Genomic DNA, 24,547 nt, shown 5'->3' on the forward strand with positions numbered 1-24,547 from the left:
ACACGGAGTGGTCGGCGGCGTCCCTACAGTCTTAAACTAGGACTGAAGATCAAGCAGCGACTGTGGGAGACACTCAACTGCCCTTCACTGGTGGAGACAGAGTATCCTGATGGACGTGTCCTGATCACCGAGAGCTTCTCCACAACCAGCAGAAGCTTCGCTCCTCGAATCCACGTGGACATCAGTGAAGAGCCCCTGCCTTAGGAACCCCGAAGAAAGAAGCCCAGACACTGAGTCATCACAGTGTCACATGGAGCCTGGAGTATCACACAGCCGGACCGACACATGTAAATACTGTATATAGTTAGGGAGTAACTTTATAGTTTTATGAGTAAGTTTTATTTTCTAGTAAGTTTATAGTTTTCTGAGTAAGTTTATAGTTTTCTGAGTAAGGTTTTTTAGTAGGTTTTTTGCACAGTGTTGTGTGGTTGTTAGGAAGTTTTTGGTTATTGTCAAAGCATTGATATGGTTTATTGGTTCTAAGTGTTTTTTAGCACTTTGCTTCGTGGTTGTTGGGATGTTTTGGGTGGTTTCCTGTGTGTTGACATGCGTTTGCCAAGGTTTTTTGCGCGGTTGTTAGTGTGTTGCTTTGAGGTTGCTGGACTCTTCTGAGTGTTTTTTCATCCGTTGCTATGCAGTTGTCAGGATGTTTAGAGTGGTTGGTTGATATGGTTGCTTTTAAGCAGTTACTGTAGGTTAGGGAAGGTTAGGGTCCCTCACACGGTTTGCAGCTTGACGTGCTGTGAGGGCTTGTGTGCATCAGTGATGCTGAGAGCTACGCCACTGGTACTTCACAACTACTGGTAGGGTCACCCATAGAGGACAGGTCTCAGCTGAGATGCCAGACGAAGACAAACCACCTGATTCTGGACAGCAGCAGATCGACCTGATGTTTCTGGCAGAAGATCGTCGTCTTGTTTCAACGACAACAACATCAGAGTTACCTGAATGGAAGAAAATTCATGATTCAGGAAAAAATGGTTATTTGTGGAAGTCATCAATGGATTGATTGAAGCAACCGATCGAACAGAACAAGGTAAAAGTTTAATATTAGCAAAGGCTACAACATTCTTTCTTCAGCATTTTTGTAACAGCATTCGGCCAATCAAATCAGAGGAATGCTAATTATATTATGATTTCTTACATTTCTTGTATAAGTGTGATAAATATGAACTAATTATCTTCTAAACCCAGGCACACGATCACGTAAATACAGGCAAGCAGAGAAAATGATTAATATACAAAAATGACTTTTCACAGGTAAACACTATCACAGTAATCTGAACTTCACAAACAGACACCGCTCTTAGCACATCTCTAATCAAAATGTGCATGTTAGTCTAGTGCTGTGAGTTGATTAAAATAATTTATCACAATCAAATTTTGAAAGTGCTTAAATCTAAATCTCTATATATACTTTTGAACCTGTCAGAATGCATTAAGTTTATTATTCAAGCTTTAAAGCCTTATCAAAACTACAATAAAATAATGTACTGAAAAACTACTCAAAACTATAATAACCATGTGTTGTGGTTTTCTTCCAGAAAATTGTGGTTGATGAAGAGAATAAAACAAGTTGTCATTTTCTGAGTAGCATTTCTATTGTCTGACAATGTTTTAAATAATAATAATACTATCTTTATATGAATCTAGAGTGTGGCTAGAGTAAAGGACAAAGGGCAATACATTATTCTGATTGCTTTTAAGGGGTTTGCTTTTTCACCCACCACAAAAGAATATATTTTTAATTATTATTATTTTATATTAAGTCAATGTGGTCTAACTGTGGTTTTTTTGGACCCCAATAACTTTAATTATATTGACACAAACAGTTGAAACATTCTATAGAATATCTAGTTTTGTGTTCCACAGAAGAAATAAAGGCATACCGGTTTGGAAATTATGACAGAATTTTTGACTGAACTGTCCCTTTAATGTCTGTGAGCTTTATTTCCTGAAGGCCATTTTAAAGATTGCTCAGCTTTTGAACATGATAATTGACCTGCAACCCATTTTCAGGGATGTGATGTACTAGTTATAAGCACACTCACTGCCCAATTAGGTTGTCAAAAAGTTTAGAAGAAGCTTTTAGAATGTAGCTCAGATGTAAATATTTATAATAAAATAAAAATAAGCAAACATAATATAGCTTTCAAATGTTTTCCTCCTTTGTGTTCTTACATTTTTGCTGAACGACAGATTTTGGAATTGTATTTTCAACCTTGACCAAGGTGGCACCTGTACGCAGTGGCGGATCTAGAAAATTTTACATGGGGGGGGCAAAGGGGTGGCAAGAGGTCTTGGCAGGGTGGCAGGGGCAGACGGTGGGAATCCCTATATGTGAATTGCTTTAACAAAACAAACACAAAAACAAAGTATTATTGTTTAATCATGCCCTTACACACTACAAAGGTTTTTAATTCACAACAGGAATAAGCCCAGTGCAGTGTCCAAACAAAACAAAACCGTGCATCTTTTAAAAAGTAAAATTATAACAAGCAAAATGAAAATATAAAAAAACAAAGTACAATAATTGTGTCCAAGGACTTTTAGCCTTAATGGTTAGGCTCCAGCTACTTTCTTCAACTACTCTTGCCTGCAAAAGTCAATGTGTGAAAACCTCTGGTTATCCTTGTATTAGGGGTGGAACGGTACACAGAAGTCACGGTTCGGTTCATACCTCGGTTCAGACATCACGGTTCGGTTCATACCTCGGTTCAGACATCGCGGTTCGGTACGATTTCGGTACAATGGAGTGAAAAGCAAAACAAAAATGCAGAAGGGATTTTTATAAATGTCTTAAGCCTTGTATTTTTTAAATAAGTTTTATTAATAAAGGCATAGAACCAGTTTATTTGTAGTGCACTGACAATAGTTTTATATAATTTAAATAGTTTATTAATTAAATTAATAAAAAGACAAAGACCTTGCGATATGTTTGGTATGTTTGAATGAATTTAAAATTACTTTTGCCATATTTCAGATCAATATATTTGTTTTTCTTAATTTTAATTAACCCTAACTTTATTCTCATCTGAATTATAAATAATTGATTTCTGTATAAAATAATACTAGGCTACCATTAAAAACCACATTTGAGTTTCTTTTTTTAATCAATGCAGAATGTGTAAATTAAAATGTGTAAACAACTCTGTGTGCGTGTGTGTGTGTGTGTGTGTGTGTGTGTGTGTGTGTGTGTGTGTGTGTGTGTGTGTGCGATTTTGGTTGGGTGACAGTTGTAGGTTACAGTTTGACAAGAGAGTGTGACAAAAGCACAATGTTGTGTTTTATTGCGAGTGTAGGCCTACACAGATGTAAACACTTTGCAGTTTGAAATATATGTTTACGGAGTATGTTTTTGTTTCCACAGTTCGATCGCGCTCGCGCCTCTCTCTCTCTCTCTCTCTCTCTCTCTCTCTCTCACACACACACACACACACACACACAGTTCGATCGCGCCCGCGCCTCTCGCTCTCTCTCTCTCTCTCTCTCTCTCTCTCTCTCTCTCTCTCTCTCTCTCTCTCTCTCTCTCACACACACACACACACACAGTTCGATCGCGCCCGCGCCTCTCTCTCTCTCTCTCTCTCTCTCTCTCTCTCTCTCTCTCTCTCTCTCTCTCACACACACACACACACACACACAGTTCGATCGCGCCCGCGCCTCTCTCTCTCTCTCTCTCTCTCTCTCTCTCACACACACACACACGCACACACAGTTCGATCGCGCCCGCGCCTCTCCCTCTCTCGCGCGCGTACACACACAGTTCAGCATTGCAATATTGACATCGCAGTCTGTTCAATATGCTGCGTTCAGACCAAACACGAATTGAGCGAATTTTATCGCTATTTAGAGTTTTATTTATTTTTATACCGTGTATTCTAAGTGTAAATTCGTGCACCGAACAATTGGATTTGCTTTAAGCTAATCAAATGATCGATCTCCTAACTGGCACTGTATTGTGTGTTGTAACGTAACGGCGACAATCAGTAAACGTTATTGACACAAACAATTTATATTTTTTATTAAGCTGTTCTTGTCTTTACAAAAATCAAAATTAGGCTAATCAAAGGGAAGAGTGCTCTTACAAATCACGAGGGAGCGATTTGACCACTGATTTTGGCCAACATAGACTAGCTGTTTTTGCGGATGCTGGATCGTCTTTACCATACACTGCATTCATTAAAAATGTAACTAAGTTAAACGTGTGTTTGACTACACCTGGGAAACTCACTTCACCTTCAGAGGCTCTGGGGCAGCTCAGTCTCTCCAGTCGGGTTGCAGGGCCACCGCACCGCAGCAGACTCGCTGTGTGTGTGTGTGTGTGAGAGAGAGAGAGAGCCAGACTGAGCGAACGCCGCTCTGCACGTTTAAATTAGGGACGTACCAAGTATTTGAGGGATAGGGGGGAGGGGCTTTAATAAAAATTAAATTGTTCAATTTTGGTAAATGTATGTTTAGTTCACTGTTTTGAGAAGCTTGCGAGTTGTTTTTACAAGTACATTTTTTGGATCATCAAAGTTAGGGGGGCAGCTGGGGGGGCAAGGCTCTAGAGTGGGGGGGCACCTGCCCCCCCTTGCCCCCCTGTAGATCCGCCCCTGGCCTGTACGTAAAGTAAGCTAAAATAAGCATTATTGCATTTTCAATAATAGTACAAATTAACTGGCTCGGGGAACAGAGCTTAATATTAAATGTTCAGAGCTATGATTGCGAGACACTTTCTTTTAGATATAAGCACATTTTAGTGGTAACAAACATACATTTGAACCAATTTGCTTAATGTCCCCCATAGTCAGCTGCAAATATAGCTTGACCCCAAAAAAATTCTAACAAAAGGTTTCTCAGTGGTTTACAGTAGTATCAGATGTACTTAAAAACATAATGAAAGTTTTCCAAAGTTTGACTCCAAGAAAGGCCCTATTTTCAAAATGGCGGCTGTCAGGTCCTTAAAATGACCATTACTCCTTTGTATTTCCTTCAAACAGGGCTGCAGGAAATGAGCAGAGCTCATAGCTCATTACATCTTCCAGTGAAAACTGTTCAGTTTTCGACATGATCAGGAACCGTTGGAACAGCAAAGCAGGATCAATGGTTCGGTCTTTGGCAACTTTGATGATGGAGTCATCTGCAAGGGTTTTTGCCCGGTCTTTCTGTTTGAAGGATATTCCAAAAACGGGTTTTCCAATCATCTTTTCAATGATCCCATTGCCAACAGTCTCAAACTCATGCACATTCACCTCCTCTTTTGCAACAACACCAGTTACAATGTTTCTCAGAGATGGGTCTGGAGAGAATGGTGTGTAAATGCTAAGCTTTTCCTTGATCTTTTCTAGATCAGAGTGATCTCTTTTCATTCTTGCTTCTGAGGATTCTCTGTGCTGCTCGCTGGTCATGCAGGTGAGGTCATTGAATTCCTGCATGGCGTTGTTGTATTCAAATGTGATGGGTGTAGACATGGTCCACAATGCTCACATTTCTTCAGTCATTCCACTTCCATGGGTCAAGCCTCAACTGCTTTTCAAGGATCGCATCAATGTCTGCTCGATGACAAGGTCAGAGCTTAGGCCTGTCCAGTTCTGGTTGCTGCGTCGGATCAAATGGAAACCCCTGGAAAACTTCTCATGTACATCAGGGTGTCTGTTCTCGAGTTGGCACATTTCTTGGAAGTAGAAATATGCAGATTTCAGGTAGTTGTAGTGCCCAGCAGAGGCAAATATCGGCAGACAGTCCAACATTGCGCGCAAGTGCATCTTCCAAGATCCTGTAGGATCTGCTTTGATCAGAGCTCGGGCTGTCTGCAGCATCTTCTGAAAGTTTACCCACAGCCGGCTGGTTTTTGACCTTGTGCTAAGGTCTGCCCTCTTCGTGTCCACTTTTCCTTGATTTGGTTCAGCATATCTTATGCTGCAGCACTCTCCAAATTTGTTTTTTTCATTACCATGGATGAGTACAGCTCTCCAGCTTGGTTCATAGGCGCCGTTTTATGTTTTCCTCAGTGGGTGCTCATGGGCGCACGCCCTTTAAAAAAAAAAAAAAGTAACGTTAGGCCTAGTCAAAAAATGTTTGCATTTCAGAACGGAACGAGAAGCGCAGCGCTGCGTCTATGACAACCCGAGGTAGCCTATCGCACACCGGATGCGCACTTTGTCAGTTTATGGCCAGCAATATTGTAATGTTATGTTTAAGGACATTATGGAATTAAGATAATGTCTGTACTATGTTATGATTGTACTGTACAATTAAATACAACCGTTGCAAAGTCTGCTGTCTGAACACTTTACCTCAGAGCGTCCTTTAACTGAATGAATTGAGAATATCACCTGAAAATCCGATAACATCAGCAATTTTCATTCAAGCAGCTGATTTCTGTGAATGAATGTAAAATAAATGTATATTGCAGCACAGGTTGAAGTCAGTATACATTAAAGATGATTTGAGACAAATAAATGTAAATTTAATATAAAACTATGTAAATCGCGCTCTGTGGCACGGCAGGATTTTGAACAAGGTCCTAAAGCCGTAGCTGGGCGCCGCCGGTGTGTGTAAGTTACACTCATAGAGAATAATGTGTTCGAATTTTAAAAGACATGACACTGCGCAACGCAGCGCTGCGCTTCTCATCCGGTGTGCTTTTAGGAAATGGACAGCCGCCGACACAAACACACACACCTATTTACTTGATAATAAAGCCGTAAATTAGGCTATCTTTCAACTCAGGACCATAGCTCAGGACAGCGGCACTTCTCACAAATACCGACAGGATTGGAGATCAAAAGTTTAACTGACACGTAACCCCGATCAGAGGCGTTTTCATCCGAGAAATGCTGTGATTGGTGATGGAGCAGGCGACTGACAGCGACATAACCAATCACAGTGTGACAAACGCTTCACATAGCACCAACTGCAATGATTCATTTTAAATGAATGTAGCCTTCTGGCAGTCTGGCACACGTGGGTGCTCGGTATTTTCCGTGGGTGCTCGAGCCCCGGAGCACCCAGGGTATCGGCGCCTATGGCTTGGTTCACCAATAACTCAAACTGTGAGTCATCCTCCTGCAGCTCTGACACAACCAGGTGATTGAGACATCTCTCCAACAGCAAATGTCTACGAAAAACTCTTTGCACTGACTTTCCAGTCATCATGTGCTGGATGGCATTTGATCCATAGACAACTTCCATAATGTTCCTGAGTCCTGTGCCTTCCATTAGTGTGCCTATTGCACCAAGTAGGTTCATAAAAGTATGAAAACCTCCAAGCATTAAGACTATGCTTTTCAGGGGACTACTCTGTGGTGCATCCATGATCATCTCTGCTGCTTTCCAGTACAGTGGCTGATCAAACCTAATAATGGGTGGAGCATTGTGTTTGATAGCCAGGCCACAAACAAAATCCAAGGTGGACAAAATACAAGTTTTGTCCCCAGAGTTCAGGTCAATCATTGGCAGGAACACAACTGATGATTGGCCTGGATGTTCTAGTTCTTGATTAATAATATTCATCATTCCCTGCCACCCTGGGGTTTGTTGTTTGAAGTTCAGTGAGAGCTCCCACAGGACATCGACTGTTCTGTCACAGTTGATCAGTGCTGGGAGGTCGTTAAACACAATGGTTTGGCTTACATGTTTCACAAAGCGATATTCGATGACTGGGATTTTACTTTGCACTGCAAAATCTAGGTTGGTGATGTGTCTCCTTGGTATGATACAGTCCTTTTTTCGCCCTGGAGTGATTGCTGCTATGATTCCCATTCCGTGGAAGGTCCCCTTACCATTAATAGTAAGGATGTTGTGGTCAACTTTGTCCCCAGCAAAAAGAAGTGCCATGTCCAGCACATCTATGTCATCCGCTAACATATTTGGGGCAACTGAATCTGCAGCATTCTTTTCAAAACATAAAACTTCCTTGTATGATGAAGCAAATCCCATTCCATGAAGGGTATCCACCAGGAATTGTGACCGATACATATAATGTGCCTGCACTGCAAGGCCAAGTTGTAATGGAGCTACCACAGCACGTGGTCATGCTGACTGGACAATTGCCTGTCCAATTCCTGCAACCTTTCGGCTGGTCTCCTTACCCACAAATAGACCATTCAAAAGTGTATGGAGAGTCTCAGGAACAAACGAAAGGGCAGAGTCAAGCTCAAGTGACTCTGTGCTCGGATACTGATCCGTAACGGATGGGACATTGGTCTTGATATCACTTTTGATCAATCGCGCAGCTGTTTGAATAATCGCTTGTTTCTGGGATTCCTCATCCTTTTCTTGTTTGCTGAAATAAGATCGTAGTATTTGTGATGTCTTCTCTCTCATTGTCACTATGTCATGGAGGCCTTCCCCTTCAGTGAAATGTAAATTGTCCTGGTACTGTTCCCTCAATTTTCTCTTGAGGTATTGATTTCCATATGGTTCAGAATCTGGGTTTGTCAGAGATTCCTTCATTTTGTCTCGAAGATATGTCATTGTCAACTGTTCCTCATCATTACTCTCGAGGTAAGAGCAAACTTTCATGAATGCCTGCTCCTGATCTTCATTTTTGGGCTGGCCAGACTTTCTGCTCTTTGCCTCTGGATCTTTCTGGAACTGTATATCGGTATGTTATATCCGTTACGAAAACTACTACTGCATAAGTGGTGGTAAACACAGTCTGCAGCATGTAGATACCGGCCATAATACTCAATCCTGCCTTTCACAGTGAAAGCCCACTAATCAGCACGATTGTCACAACACTCAAGAATGGACTCTGCGAGCGTATCAGTCTTAACACTACTTGTGTCTTTACTTCCATGTGTTATCGTAGACAGAAAAGACAATCGGTTTGGCTGTTGAAAGGACCAGTTGCTACTCTGGCACTTCTTTTTGGTGGCTCAGCTTTATTCTCTTGTTGGATTTTAATATCTTTTTTATTTATGTACTTCTGTCGACAATTTTGAGTGTACTATTTCACCAGCGGAAATGTGTATGTCGTCGCCTCTTTGTACACTTGCATTGTTGATTCCATCAGCTCCCTTCTGATGAACCACAACCACATCAGAGCCATCTCTTAAGTTTTTACAGCAAATGGGGCAAGTTTCTTGGTTTACAACAACATGACTCATGGTCAAAATTGCATTAGAGTGTACATCTTCCTCAAGCTAATTCAACAATGTCAATTGCTGAAAACTGTGAATTTAGTTTTGTTGGGTTTAGTATAATGCCCCCTTTATACTCAAAAACATCTATAGAGGATGCATTACATATGTATTACCTTCTTCAAATTGAAATGAGTGACCATTTTAGAGGGTTCACACACAGGCCTCTGTTCGGGCTAATTCAGAGTTTTTTATGATGTAAGTTTTACAAATCCATTTTTAAGTTACTTTTGGGCGCAATAACTTTTAAATTGAATGCAAAGTCTGTGTTTTAGCAAACAAAGGGTACGTGTCCAAAAACACTTGCTGAGTAGGAGTTACATGACATAGGCTAAATCGTTTACATATCTGGTTCACCCCAAACTAAAATAAAACCTTACAGTAATCTCACCAAATCATGTATTCCATAAGTTTGTAATCATGTCAGTGCAATTTAGACAAGTCCAATGGATTCATAGACCCAGAAAACATGGGGTTAGACACGGCTATTACTCCGCTAGGTCAAATAATGAAGGAGTTAGGATATTTTAAGGGGTTCCTGCACCTTTTTATTACACCTTTCTAGTGGTCAAACTTTGGTAAACTTTCAGTATGTTATTTAGGACACCCAATACAACAAAATACAGCTGAGAAACCTTTTGTTAGAATTTTTTAAGGGTTAGGTGTTTTTTTTTCTTCATATATGCAGCCGCCTACCCAGTAGTCAATCATTTTATCCCTTAAAACTCACCTTTAATCAGTAAAATTACATATTTAAAAAATGTTTTCCTTGAAAAATTTTTTGTCATGCCATAAAATAAAAATGTATTGAATGTAACTCTACACCCTTGCCTCATTTAGTATACGCGGTTCTATGAATATGCAAATTAACCAGCTCAGAAATGCACTCACATGTTGATCAGATTTGTTACAAGGTAGTTTGTGACGTCAGAAACACTGGCGATTTCAAACCGCGTTTTTGAGACAGTTTGCAGTTTTAAGGAGAAAATACTCTGCAGTGGTGTTGACTTATGAATTTGCACATGGTTTGTCTTAAAGCATATTAAAAACACCACGTAGACATAAACAACATTAAAAACTTGAATTTCACCACAGGGCGACTTTAAAAAGTCGACCGCAAGGATCCATTATGCTTCTATTCAAAGGGTAGAAATATCTACAGAAATACTCACAAGTGGTGAAATAGTTGTTTGTGTGAATAGATGAATGCAACAGAAGACATTTAGCTTTAAATATTTAATTTTGATCTCATTCATACTTTTGAGAAATAGTTTTTTTCTCCAGTCACCACTGTAATAAATTAAAATAGCAATAATGGGAAATGGAAACAAATAATAATACAAATCAATATTGCATGAGTTCATGTTTACATAATACTGTACTTGAAACAATGAATCAGTCCTCCATTGGTCAAAGCGCTGTTCTGTCACAAACATGGACATTTGTTTTCTTTTCTCGTTGTTGTATTTCTGACTGCTGACACTCCTATTTAACTGAAGTGTTGTCTAATGAGGGAGTCAAAGCTGATCAATAAGAACAAACAACAGGTTCACATGTTATTATTATTCTAATTGGTTAAAGATGACCAATACATTTTGTTTTTATTTCTGTGGTGCCATGTACTAAACTATGCTTGCAGGGTCCACAATCTGGACTGGAATGGCGTGTCCGTCCTCCAACAGGATCTGTGTGATGCCACCTTCAGCTCCAGCATTAGTCACCGAGGTCACACTCACCAGCTGGCTCATGCCGAGCAGGGTCGGGGGGTCACACAGAGATATGCTTGCACCACCACGGCCACTTGACTGGAGGAACTGGGACGGACTCAGCAGGACATGCTGTGGAGGTGCAGGGCTGGACAGCTCTTGGGCTTCTGGTGGTGGTGGTGGGGGTGTAGGTTGGGCAGTGTCGTCAACTGGACACAAGGCAGGCTGTAGCTGGATGGCCTATCAGACAAGAGGAGAGCACTCTTAAAGGATAAGTTTGCCAACCAGCTTTGTCCCAGGCAACAGGGAAAATTCTCAGAAATGAAGCTAGGCAAGATTTTATGAACTAACATTCTTCCATTAACGTTAATGGTAGATTTTTTCAAAGTTATATGGTTTTAAATAATTTTCTCAAAACTTTAGCACAAAAACAATACGTTTTAACATTTTAGTTGGATGTTTATCTAACATTTTTTTTAAAGTTACAACTTGTTTCAGAATGTTCAGAGAACTTCCAAAAGTACCCTTCACATAATGTTTGCAAAATTATAAAATTGAATGTTCCCTTAACGTTCGCATTAATCAACAAAGGTTTTTAATTTTTTTTTTTTTTAAATAGAGGTTTTGAAAGCTCTGAAATAACGTTTCAGATAAGTTAATAAGTTAATTAATAAGTTAATGGAAACATTAACAAAAAGGTCAAAACAAAAATGTATAAAAAAATTACATAATCAGGTTTTCAAGCATTTAATTTTGGGTAGATCAGAACAGTTGATCACCCTGAAACTTTTTACATTTATTCAGAAATTAAAAACTTAAAATTAGTGCATTAATTTAATAAATGAATAGATCCATCCAGATACAAAATGATCAATTCAGGACATGGTCACCTGGAGATGTGCAAAGATCTTGGGCTGCAGAGAGGTGAGAGAGCTGAAGAGCTGCACAGCCTCTGGTGAAAGAGTGTCACTCTCTTCCAAGAGTCCTTCCTTCTGAGAGGACACTGTCAATATAACAGCAGTACACTAGATTCTGTGGCAGGGTAAACAATGCTTATACTTTGACTACAGTAATGTGCTTTCTTTTTGAGGCAGGACCTTTCATCTACTCTCTAAATTGTATTGAATGATTCCAAGATGTTAAAGGCTGGAATACACTACACAACTTCTGAACAGACGCTGGTGGAAAAACTGGGCATCATACACTAAACGACTGACACTAAACTACTAGACTTTCAAGTTGTATCAAACCAACAAAAACATTCCTTATTGCTTATGTTGTGTTCTAATTTGACTTATAGTTCAAACATGTTTGATATCCTCCAAATGGATGGAATAACAGACTGAAGCTTAAAAAAATCATAATAGGCGCCTATCATATGGTGTAGTCCATTTATCTCGGAAGTCAGATGTGCTGGTATGCCTGGTAATGACGTCACACTCGAGTTTACTGTGTTCCAGTACACAAGTTGGAAAACCAATATGAACGTGTCCAGGCAAACTTTTGTTGTGCTTGCTCTTTCGGAATACAAACGGTGCACAGATAATGCTGAAGAATCATGTTCAGAAATAGAAATTGGATAGAACTCTGCCGTGAGTTAATTGAAACGCAGACAAACAACTGCTAATTTTACTACTGTTTCACTTACTGTTGATGTGCTGAGCAGCCATTTTGGATTCTGAAGTGGGTTGTTGTGGTTCCTCTGAGTTGTAACTGCAACTTGAAGGGGGGGCATTAAAAGTTCCTTCTGGGAACTCAGAATTTTCGACTTTATAAGCATAAATGGACCTCACCAATACACTACTTCTTTGTGAAAACGGTCAAGTCCGACTGCCCAAAATCTGTTTTGACTTTCAACAACTGGTGTATCTCTCTCATTAACCATTTCAGTCATATCTGACTCTTGGTGATTCTATGGCCATCTCTTGCCATACGGAGTAGGTTGCCCGGAGGCTTGGCGCTCACGCACACGCGCATTCACACCTACGGACAATTTTTAGTGTCTCCAATTCACCTACACTGGGGGAAACTGGAGCACCTGGAGGAAACCCACGCAGACACATGGAGAACATCCAAACTCCACACAGACAGAACTCCTGGCTCAGCCGGGACTCGAACCGGGGATCTTCTTGCTGTGAGGCGACAGTGCTACCCACTGAGCAACTATGACAAAAATCTGGGCAAAATTCTGTAGTGTATTCCAGCCTCAAGTTAGCCTGGGAAAACCCAGACGAACTTCCGACGAAATTTAGATTTGCTCTGCAAGTTAGTCTGGCGAAGAGCCCATTCAAGCTCATTTCCAATCTTTCCAAATCGAGGCACCAATCACAAACGTTGAGGCGGGCTTTACAAGATGATGATCGATCTGATTGGTTTTAGGTCTATCCAATTGCGCGCAGAGGCGTTTGAGCGACGTCCGTTGGTGACGTCCCTTTGGAAATGAGCTGTCAATGAACCTTCCCCAGACCCTAACTCAGTTACGACTGAGAAGGGTCTGGTTTTAACCAGGCTAGCCTCAAGTCATTAAACACTTATTGTTTTAATAATCTATGTCGAATCTCAAACAATATTCAAAAGTATTTTACCATCCACAGAAGCAGGAGTCAGGGTCAAAATCTCTGGAAGCAGGTTATTAGTCTCTGCTTTCCACTGCAACAACAACAAAAAAATAAATGCTTACTACAGAAAATGGTTGGCATATTCGTGCTAACCAATCTAATGCTTTACAAACATATTTTCTGTTCACACCTCTGTATCTGAGGTAGCCAGTGTTCCCGCCGTCAGCTGAAGAGCTTTCTGAGCCTCATGGATGTGGTTCTTGATGTCATTGACGGTGGGAAAGTAACACAGATTGTGTCTCTGAGGCACTTCCTCTGACTTGAACATCTCATGTTCCACAAACCTCCTGCCAGGGCGTTCACAAAGCAACAGTAAATAGTTTTCCAGCAAATAAAACAAAGGAGATTTGAAACCATCTGAGTCATACCTGAGCTGCTTGCGGACAGTGTAAACCTGGTTATGACCTTGTGCCACCAACTCACAGATCTTCTCTGCCACGAGCGGGTGTAGTCGAGAGGGTAGGGACACCCCATCCTCCATCATGACATCCTGCATGGCTTCACTGTCCAGCTCCTCTGTCTCTTCCTCTTCATCTTCATTTTGTTCTTCCTCTGCAAAGCAGATCTGTTCTGGAAGTGGAGGCAGGTTTGCAGTGTCCATGTCATGGTACAGGTGGGCTTTCTCTGTAGGGAGCTGGGTGTAATACCTGTCACGAATGTAAATGAATGAAGTGAACCTTGCAGTCATGTGATGGACTGTGATGGCTAGATGTTTATACCTTACAATGCCTCCAACATCCCATAAACTTTTCTTGAGGTTGAAGAAGGCTTTCTCCTGCTCTTGTCGGACTACCTTCTTGTCCACTTTGGGATCTGTTGGAACCTTGTACTCCGGGAATTTTCGTACTTTTTTGATATATATTCTGAAAAATAGTCAAATATTACAGTGTGGGTTTCATAATGAACTTCCTGTGCACAGAACAAATCTGTTGTCCTTGGCCTAACTGTAGGTTGTGTGTACCTGGCAGGGCAGGTTGCTTTGTAGAGGATGTTTTGATTCGTTTCTTGCTCTGACCCTTTTTTAGGTTGAACGCCCTTCCTCCGTGGACCAAACTGGCATTCCATCACAATGGCTCTGCTACCTTAAAACCATAATAAAGATCAAGATAAAATGACTTTGTGTGCATATTGTAAAACCATTAAATTATCTGCAACAACAGCATTCAATAAAGGCTTGAGAACAAGGCATGTCCCACCTTGACAAGCAACTTGCTATTGCAAGCATTCTCATTCTAGAAACAATCTGATTGAACAAAAATCTGGACACATTAGTATGGAAGCTTGTTTACGCCATAGAATAAAAAATAAACAGGGTAATTGCGACTAGGGTAATTATCTCACAATTCTGGCTTTTTTTTCAGAATTTTGTGATATAAACTCGCAGTTGTGAAATATAATGCCAGAATTGTAAAATAAAAGTAAAAAAGTAAAATAATAAAAGTCAGAGTTTTCTCAGAATTCCAAGTTTCACAATTCTGACTTTTTTTCTCACAATTGCAAGTTTATATCTTGCAATTCTGACTTTATTTCTTGTAATTGCAAGTTTATAACTGTGAGATAAAAAGTCGCAATTATCTTTTAAATAGTTTTATTCCATAATGATTTTGTCTGTTTCCCCCTCAAAAAAAGATCAACGCTGTAAATTTTAAATTCACAGACACTGCTTTTTAAATATTTGGGGTTGGTAAGATTTTTCTCTTAAGCTCACCAAGTCTGCTTTTTTAAATCAAAAATAAAGTAAAAACAGGAACATTGTGGAATATTATTACAATTCAAAATACCTGTCTTCTGTTCAAATATATTTAAATTTAATTCCTTTGATGACAAGAACTCATTCTGTCATCATTCTAAAGCTGATTTAGCTGATCAATCTGGCTGCTTAATCTTTAAGAATGCCTTCACTGTCATTTTTGATTTATTTAATGTATCCAACTGAATAAAAGTATTTATTTATTTCAAAAAAATCGTATCTGCTAAAGTTTCGTTTGCTAATTTTGTCAGTCAATACCACTAGCATTCAGATGTCCCCAAAGCTACAGATTCCAATTTTGAATTATAGTCAAAACTCACAGTTCTGGCATTAAAATAACATATAGACTATATGACTAAACAGCCATAAGGGTATCTCACATAAAGTCATACCACAGATTCCACAAGCAAAAAGGGCCATATTACCTGCATTAACAAATGGAATGCCATCGTAGGGCACATACTGTGATTTCCACATGAGTCTGGTGGCAGGTTTAGCCGGTGAGGGTGATTGGCGGGTGCCAAACACAGCGTGAGTCTGCTGCTTGTGTAGAAGCAGAACGGCCTCAAGCTCCGCCTCTGTGTTACAGTAACCACGGTACGATTCTCCGATCTTCTGCTCCTCATGAAACAATCACACAGAAAAAAACATTCACCAAGCCACATTAGCTTGACATCATCAGATTGTGTTGCTGTAAATGGATCTGTTTGACTTTACGCACAATAGAAAGTACAATGCTTCTAGGCTATTTCCATGCATATTACACTACTTTTTTATGTTATTTTTTTACATTTTTATAAGTGAAAATTTTGTCAAAAAATCAATTTATCCATTTTCTACTGGACAAACCTCACACGCACGCAGTCTTAGAGCCCAGTTTGGTGCCCCTGGTGGTAATGGCTTCACTGGGGGCTCAAATACATCAGGAGAACTGAAAGAAATAAGAAGACATTTCAATAAAACTGTGAATAATTTAAGGTACACTTAAACTCCAGGAATAGGGCACGGCCTGAAGCGGTTTTCTTGTTGTTCAAGCAAGGGACAAATTGAGCCAGAACAGGAGTTTATTAGGGTAGTTTGTTTGTCAACCCAATCCACATGCATATGCATATGAATGCTTTTTACTAATCCAGTACATATTTTCTAGCTCTATTCAGCTCCATATTCGCGTAAGACTTGTAAAATCTGTTCAAATAAGTGTTTTTCAACATTTAAAACTAATCGGCTGTAAAAAAAAAAAAAGGCATGTAGTTTATAATAAAAAAATGGTAATAAAAAGCAACAAACACAATAGGAAATTTAATCTTTCAGATTAGATATAGAATGTGACAGATATAATGATGTGCAAACGAGGTTTACTGACCTTTTTTTCTGAATTTTAATACCAGTGACATTCTGAGCCGCTAGTGCAGATACACTATGGGTGCCATCATTGTCTTTTGTGGATGCGATGATTGGCTGCTGTCTTTTCTCCACAAAGATTCCTATTTAACAGAACCGAAAGAAATGGCAGAACCGGACAGCAACCAATTTTCTTCATTATTCTTTTCATTTTCTGTTTATTTTATTCGTTTTATAGCATTTCTTCATCATTAGATGTTAACTATTCTATTATATATTCACACACATACACAAACACACTCACCAGCCACTTTATTAGAGGACATTTGAGTGTAGTGAACTGATGATCTGAGATGATTTGAGCTTTGCGACATTGTGCATTATCCTGCTAGAAGTATCCATCAGAAGATGGGTGCACTGTGGTCATAAAGGGATGGACATGGTCAGCGACAATACTCAGGTTGGCTGTGGCATTTAAACAATGCTCACTTGGTACTAAGGGATCCAAAGTGTGCTAAGAAAATACCCCCACACCATTACATGCATTCAGAGATGCTCTTCTGCAGACCTTGGTTGGTTATTTAAGTTGCTGTTGCCTTTCTTTCAGCTTGAACCAGTCTGGTCATTCTCCTCTAACCTCTGGTATTTTCACCCATAGACCTGCTGTATGCTGCTCACTGGATATTTTCTCTTTTTCTGACCATTCTCTATAAACCCTACAGATGTTTGTGTGTGAAAATCCCAGTAGATCAGTAGTTTCTGAATTACTCAGACCAGTCCATCCGGCACCAACAACCACGCCATGTTCAAAGTTACTTAAATCACCTTTCTGAAGCTCATTTTGAACTTCACCAGATCGTGACCATGTCTACATGCCTAAATTCATTGAGTTGTTAGAGTTAGATATTTGCGTTAACAAGCAGTTGAACAGGTGTACCTAACAAAGTGTCCGGTGAGTGTGTGTGTGTGTGTGTAAATAATTAGAAAAGCAATAATCAGTAATATATTTAATAATAAAATAACATAATTAATTACCAGATGAGTTTGCGACTTTCAACAGCTGACCGTGAGGTAGTAACATCTGAGGGCCTCCTATAGACACAGATGGGACACCATACAACTGTCCATTCTCCCCTTTCACGATCACCTGGAAAAAATGCATCTGTCTTTGAGGTGGGGAAAAACTGTCATAAATATATCATTCAAAATGACTTAATGGGTGGAATACATAAGGTCAAACTCATATTTTTACATTTTGGTATATCTGGTGACGGAGTCAAGTACACGGGTGATACACGTGTCTTCTAGTGTGAGTAATAGCCTGTAGTTTATGGTCATGGATCATAGTGCAATGTCCTTACCACCCTCTCATATTGAATAGGATGTCCATTTTGATCAAGTATAACTAAGTTGTCCACTTGTTCCGGGACTGTAGAGGGCTTCTGATTGGCTGCTACAGTTTCAGGGGCTGGAATGACTGATGGAAGCACCTGTGCATCTGCATTTTCTTTAGATTTTGAGTTTTTGCCAGGTTGCTGATACATCACAATACAACAATAATAGTTTGATCACAAAACATTGACAGCTGATATTTTACAATTATTACAGTTCAGATTTATTTATTGCTATTTAATATTTAATTATGCATTTTGGTAAAAGTGTAAAAAAAAAAAGTGTCTAAAAAGCCCCAGTCGTATTTCACCAAAAACCATAAGAAATTATACTTTGTAACGTTTATGAGATTCTTATACTCATTACTTTAACACCAAAAAGTGATTGTTTGAATTGCATTGTCACAGTATTTATCACAGTAATATCGGTTGCACTTTTAATAAAAAAAACTGTTTGATAATATTTTACTGTAACAGAGCAAAAAAAAAAACCTGTATTACAGTAAAGAGAATAATCAGTTAAAAAATGTGAATAGTTAAATTAAAAATGTCAGAACACATGAAAATAATAAATTGTGGAAGAAATTGTGCTAAAAACAAATCAAATGAGCTTTAATAAAAAATTATTCATGGAAAATATAATACATTTCTTAAAAATTAGGGCTTTTGTGAGATTCACACAACTCATTTGTTTGTTTGTGTGTGGACATTTAACATAGTCTTTTAGTGAAGAGTGGGTTATACAAGGATTATTCAGTAGCATACTGTACAGTATTTCTACTAGTCTACATTTCCTTACCAGTCCAGCTTGTGTGTCTTCAGACTGTAGATCCTCTCTCTCTTCAGACTGAAGAACATTTGTCACATCTCTCTCTTCCTCCTCCATGTATTCTATCAGACATACACAGCAGTCTAAATCAAGAGCCCAAGCCAGAGATACAATTATGCATGAATTGAGATGTTTTACTATGGGGTCATATTTTGTGAATTTAGTACAATGAGAAAAAATAGTTTTGATGGGTGTCTGTCTGTCAAACTGAACCATTTAGTAGTTGGGAGACGGGAGAGAGAAAGATCCACACTGCTAGCCACATTTACTTCACGTATGTGCTATTTTTGTGTGTAAGGTGGCCTCTTTCGAATTTTAGGTAGAAGTACAATGCTTTATTAATAAAGCAGCAATAAAAGGAGAATTTTTCAGTGATTATTTTGCAACTTATTAATCTCCATCTCACTAACATTTCAATTGGAACGTGTAGGCAACACTTCTAGTGTTTTTATGCTTTGCGAACAATAATTCAGGTTTATGGAGAGAAGAGCGTTACACAAATGCGACAAATTAACATAATTTTGAAACATAAACGCCATATTGGATCAGTGCTCGCTAGCGCAGCAGTTTCATGAAAACACAGCGTGTAAAAGAAAGAAAACAGACATATCTCTAGCGTTAGACTAAATTTAAATCATGTTTCGAGTCAGCTCGCTCTGACAGCCCATCCCAAAGTACGGGATACAGTCGAGCCCAGGCTTTATATACGGGAAGGACCTAGAATTGAAAACGAGTCTACTCAACCTCGTCTTCGTCCGGGATTCCTCACGCCAATAAAACGCGTAAACTGCGCATCATCCGTCCGCCTGCAGTTTGAATCCTCGCGGCTTCCGTAGAACACGACGCGCGAGCTCTTTCACTTTGAGCTGTAAACTAATTTCTTTCATTTAAATATGACAAGAACAAGTTTATAAATGTGGAAAATAGCTCGTTTTTCCTTTTGCTTAACACCTAAATATGACCTATGTTATGTGTTTTTTGTTTATGTAATTGCTTGTGTTTTGCACATAATGAAAGTCAAATTGAAACCGTTTAACATTTTATTAACAGAGCAAAACAAGTAAGAATCATTAAAAAAATATGAAAATAATAATTTGTGGGTGAACAAAAGTGAACAAATCATGGTCTTAAACGTAGACTTTCACGAGATTTTCACGTTGATCTGTGAAATGTGCTGTAAAAACACCTCTTTCATTTGATTTGACTAATACAAGTTTATAAATGTGGGGGGAAACTTGTTTGTCCCTTTGCTTAACTACAAAATCAGACCTTAATGTTATTTAAATGCATAATTTGTATACATAAATAGATATTCCTCATATAAAATCATGTCATGTTTTGCACATATTAAGTAGCTACAATTAAAAGTCATTTTTTAAATAAAAAACAATACTAGATTTTTATTATATTTTACTATTGTAAATAAATACTTTTAATTACTAAGGAATATTATTCTTCCATCCATATTCAGCGGATGACTTGGCGAAACAATAAAATTGAACATATTTGTTGCTATACATACGTCTCACCGGTAAGGGGCGCTATACGTCTTAACAAAACAAAATGTTCACCATCCCTTCCCTAAACCTTTCAAAAAGGAACTTCAAAAACCCTGCATTTGCTTGAACAAGGAAACTTAAATAATTGTTCTCAAATTTTAACTAGGGGAACACTGTCTCTCTGCATTCCTCTGGATTCTAGAAAAACCAAACCGGAAAAGATCTTTGTGTGCTACACAGTAAAATCGGCAGTGTAAAAATTCCAGTGTTAAAAGTTATAAATTCCTAAAGAGTTAAATTAACAATCTACAATGTTAAAAAGTACTCCTCTTCAGTGTAATTACAGGGTGCTACGTAGTGTAATTTTATTTTTACACTGAAAGTGCAAAAAACCGCGCCGAATTATATTGACTCCGCCCCTCGATGACTGCTGCTGCTGCCTCGTAAGACGACAACGCCATTTTATCTTCATGCGACCGAGACGGTAGGTTGAATTGCTTTTCTCTTTCTAAAATTAAATAGTAAATTCATTTATTAACATTTTTAGTAAACTATGGTGGTGAACACATTTAGAAATGAGTAATTGCGCGTTTTTGTATGGATTAAGGAAGCTCGTCAAGTTCATGAGATGCAGAGATGTACAGAAGAAAAAAGAAGAAAACATTTCTCATGCCGATTTAATTCAAACTTTTAAAATACATTTGTTGGAATGTGCTTACAATTTGTTATGTATATATATTTAGCTTCTTTCATTTTGGTTTGTTGACAGTCTTCATGAAAGTAAGCATTCCCGCCTCCAGTCGCGCCGAGGCCTGGGTTTACGACGAGCCTGGCACTGAAGCTGATGAGGAGGTCTGAAGCAGCACTATTTGGGCTTTTTTTCTGCGCAGATGAGAGAATTCTTAAAATGGTAATACATTTTATATATTTGTTTTGTGTGTATAAAAGTAGCTGTGTTATACATTAAAACGTTAACCATTCCGTTTTCGTGTCGCATGCGCATTATTAACGCAGTCAATGTTTAACGTTAAGTGTGAATGACATAACTTAATCTCTATGTTACTTGTTCTTAGCAGCACTGAATATCATGTCGTCATATCTGCGTCAAGACACAAACTTCCTACCATCAAGTTTTTTTTTTATGACAGTTAAATTCAAACATTGTAAAAGTGAGCTAATCTATAAATCCGTCTGTCTTCCAGTTCAGTTTACAGGTATTTGCGTGAGCACTGGCAGAGCATACAGGTACTTTAGCTTGAAATCAGTCTTTATCAATTCATACTGCATGTTATTATAAATGATGTACTAACTATTTATCTGTCTGTATTTTATTAATATGAATCTGTATTTTCTGTTCACATTATAAATAACATTAACAAATTATGGGTCAAATAAATTCTAAACAACATGTCTTTAAATCGAATGAAGGAAACTCCTCTTATGAGATTGCAACAGAAGTGAAGAAAGCAACAGAATGCTTAAGATTAATCCATAATTGTGAGTATCATTAGCCTATATTTTATTCTATGTGCAGTACAAATTTTAATACATGACAAATGAACATGAAAAATCTAAACCTAACTGGGCAACCACACAATGCCTTTGTTCAGACCTGGAATTTACATGTGTCGTTGGTGATTGATTTGTCTTGATTGTCAAAATGGCATAGTGATTGATGTGTCATCATGAATTGTGTAAATTCAAGATATTAAACTGCAAAAAGTTAAAGGGTTAGCTGACCCAAAAGTGTAAAATTGTCTTTTCTCACCCTCATGTCATTCCAAACCCGGAAAGACTTTCGTTCATCTTCGAAACTCAAATGAATGTATTTAAATCTGAGTGATTTCTGTCCCTCCATTGACAGTCCACGCAACTACCATTTTGACGCTTCAAAAAGGTCATAAATGGTTCATAAAACTAACCTATATGAATTGAGCGGTTTAGTCCAATTTTTCTGAAGAGACTCGATCGCTTTGTGATAAATAGATTGAATTTAGACTTTTATTCACATATAAACATTAATCAAAAAACATAAACAGAAGAAAAATAAAATTTGGACTAAACTGCTTGGTTCATATGGATTAGTTTTAAGATGTCTTTATGGACTTTTAAAAGCGTCAAAGTGGTAGTTGCGTAGCTGTCAGTGGAGGGACAGAAAGCTCTCAGATTTCATCAAAAAGATCTTCATTTGTGTTTCAAAGACAAAAGAAAGTCTTGCGGGTTTGGAACGACATGAGGGTGAGTAAATTACAGAATTAAAATTTTTGGGTGAACTAACCCTCTATTAAAAGAATGTGGCCTAGACCTCATCAGAACAATCGAATCTCAATGCGTCTTGGGGGCGTTTACACCTGTACTTCGAGTTGTTCACTTGTGCGTCACCCAAGATGAATGTTAATGCTAGGTGTGAACGGCACTACTCTGCCCGGCACTGAGAGAGATTGGGTTGTCATTATGCTATGTAACTGTTGATGTTTTTTTGTTTTTTGAGTTTTGGTTAGAAGACCTCAACTAAGTTCCTGGAAAGGCTTCTCCCAAGAGCTTCAAGGACCTGATTGACTCTGCAGAATCTGTTGTGAAAGATGATGAAACTGATGATTCAGGTTAGACTATAATTCAGAATAAGATTATCTATATGCGCACATGCATTTTTTGCTGAAGTTGTCACATCTGTAATTTAGAATGGGGAAGCGATCTTGCATCAATTTGTCTCCTCCTTGATTTGATTCCACCATCACCACAAGGCTGCAAGAGACCTGGAAAGATGTGCTCATATCAAGCTGAAAAACACCTGGTTGTCTTCAAAAAGGTAAATTTGGGCATTTCTGTCACTATTTACATTACATTTATTCATTTAGCAGACACTTTTATCCAAAGCGACTTACAAATGAGAACAATACAGAAGCAGTTAAACTAACAGTAGGACAACAATAGAGGGAATGCATTAACGTCACTTTCCCGCCGGAACACGCCCCCTCAGCCGGACTGAGTGGCAGAAGAGCAGCTGCGTGACTGGATTTAATAGGGGAAACTGCGAAAACGCAAGTAAAACAAACGATTATCAGTTTAAACTAAAGATTGGACTCAATATAGTGTCCCTTACAACTTACTAAAGATCCAGTGATCCATGGATATTAACATGCAGCCAGGAATCGTGTTTCCTGACATTTATATGTGCCTGATTTTGACACCGGGGAAATACAAACAGCAAATTTGCCTGTGAACGCTTTATATACAATATAGGCAGGTCTAAATCCAGGTGATCACTTATATCAATGTTATATATATCATATCGTCTAGACTTAAAACTTGTATAGTTTTTTGTCAGTGTTTATTTAAAAATGTCAAATTATACAGAATATACAGTGGTAAATATTTGATTGATGAGTTGTCACTGCAATATATAACAATACAATATATAGAGAATGATTTTACCACTAAATCCAGCATATTGACACAAAAATGATAACTGCAAATCCACCTTTCGCTGCCTGGAGTCCAGTTGTTTCTATGAATTGCAGCTATCTATTTGCTTCTCTGTTCTGTAGCTTTAGGTAGTCTGTAAAAATATACCTCATATTTCTTGTCAAATCTATTTGTACAGTCAGTCTCAAAGCTCTTAACCGTTTTAGACGCGTTTTGTGTTTTTCCGCAGCATTCACACTGAAAACCAATGCTGCCGCTCAGTCTTTCTGCCACTCAGTGAGCGGAACAGCAGCGACTTCCGCTTACTGTGACGTCATGCGCATTCCCTCTATACGTAAGTGCTATAACCCCTCTCAGTTTAATTTTAGTGCAGTTTTTTTTTATTTTTTATATATATATAATAGAAGAGAAGAGAATTTATTGTCTGCCTCAAAATATTGCCATTTGGGTTGACTGTATTGTGGAAAACTATAAAGACGGCCAATTGGAGAGCTGACTTTGATTTGTTATTTTTGTCTTTGGCAGAGACCAGCATACAAAAACACCTTGATTGCATTGAACCGACCACACAGCATACCTGCTCGCTGCCGGTGGCAATAAACTCAAATACTACTACTGCATTCATGGATGGTACACAACTGTCGACAAGTAGTTTTCTGCAATCTTGTTCAAATCTACCTGTCATATTTGTTCATGTCTTGGCAAATTAGATGATGTTATGCTTTTTTAATTTATTTTTATTTTTTTGCTTTTTCTTTGCAACTCCTCATGAATGTGATAATTTGACCTTTTCACATCTGGCATATGTTTTAAAGGAGCCACTTTGCCCATTTGTTGAATAAACTTTGGATTTGTA

At 38.6% G+C, this 24,547-nt stretch overlaps 1 protein-coding gene and 1 long non-coding RNA gene across 15 annotated transcripts; one reads left to right on the plus strand and one right to left on the minus strand.

Annotated features, from left to right (window-relative positions):
* Positions 1–10,352: 10,352 nt before the first annotated feature.
* Positions 10,353–19,595, minus strand: carf (calcium responsive transcription factor). 11 transcript variants are annotated; one of them, XM_077215113.1, is made up of 15 exons: positions 19,511–19,595; positions 18,737–18,828; positions 17,908–18,081; positions 17,582–17,693; positions 16,569–16,689; positions 16,055–16,136; positions 15,631–15,820; positions 14,417–14,537; positions 14,175–14,318; positions 13,824–14,102; positions 13,586–13,742; positions 13,423–13,486; positions 11,728–11,840; positions 10,760–11,077; positions 10,353–10,654 (listed from the first exon to the last, which is right to left on the minus strand). In XM_077215113.1, the coding sequence occupies exons 2-15, from the start codon at positions 18,821–18,823 to the stop codon at positions 10,649–10,651; spliced, it is 1,968 nt and encodes a 655-aa protein (XP_077071228.1). In that variant the 5' UTR covers positions 18,824–18,828; positions 19,511–19,595; the 3' UTR covers positions 10,353–10,648. The 11 variants fall into 11 exon arrangements, 10 of the variants coding, with proteins under 10 accessions (XP_077071228.1, XP_077071223.1, XP_077071229.1 ...); XM_077215108.1 differs by lacking the exons at positions 10,353–10,654; positions 19,511–19,595 and adding exons at positions 18,980–19,171; positions 19,204–19,470 and having other exon boundaries at positions 10,731–11,077; positions 13,586–14,102; positions 18,737–18,849; XM_077215114.1 differs by lacking the exons at positions 10,353–10,654; positions 17,908–18,081; positions 19,511–19,595 and adding exons at positions 18,980–19,171; positions 19,204–19,468 and having other exon boundaries at positions 10,731–11,077; positions 18,737–18,849.
* Positions 19,596–21,040: 1,445 nt separating this feature from the next.
* On the plus strand, positions 21,041–24,547 carry LOC143723977 (uncharacterized). Of its 4 annotated transcripts, none has more exons than XR_013197205.1 (6): positions 21,041–21,175; positions 21,468–21,510; positions 21,694–21,762; positions 22,767–22,868; positions 22,947–24,025; positions 24,217–24,547. It is a non-coding gene; the product is annotated as an uncharacterized LOC143723977 (long non-coding RNA). The 4 variants fall into 4 exon arrangements; XR_013197204.1 differs by having other exon boundaries at positions 22,947–23,074; XR_013197207.1 differs by having other exon boundaries at positions 22,770–22,868; positions 22,947–23,074.

Source organism: Siphateles boraxobius, unplaced genomic scaffold, assembly GCF_051911475.1.
Source record: "Siphateles boraxobius isolate OS27281-9 unplaced genomic scaffold, OSU_SipBor_1 7, whole genome shotgun sequence".
In the NCBI taxonomy this organism is placed as follows: Eukaryota; Metazoa; Chordata; class Actinopteri; order Cypriniformes; family Leuciscidae; genus Siphateles; species Siphateles boraxobius.

Excerpts from the sequence above, each read along its gene's own strand:
- carf (XM_077215106.1), bottom strand. The coding sequence starts at position 18,982 with ATGGTTCAGTTTGACAGACAGACACCCATCAAAACTATTTTTTCTCAT. Across the intron at positions 16,137-16,568 it reads ATTAAAATTCAGAAAAAAAG|TTCTCCTGATGTATTTGAGC; the intron begins GTCAGTAAACCT and ends TATTTCTTTCAG. Across the intron at positions 11,078-11,727 it reads AGATCTTTGCACATCTCCAG|GCCATCCAGCTACAGCCTGC; the intron begins GTGACCATGTCC and ends CTTGTCTGATAG.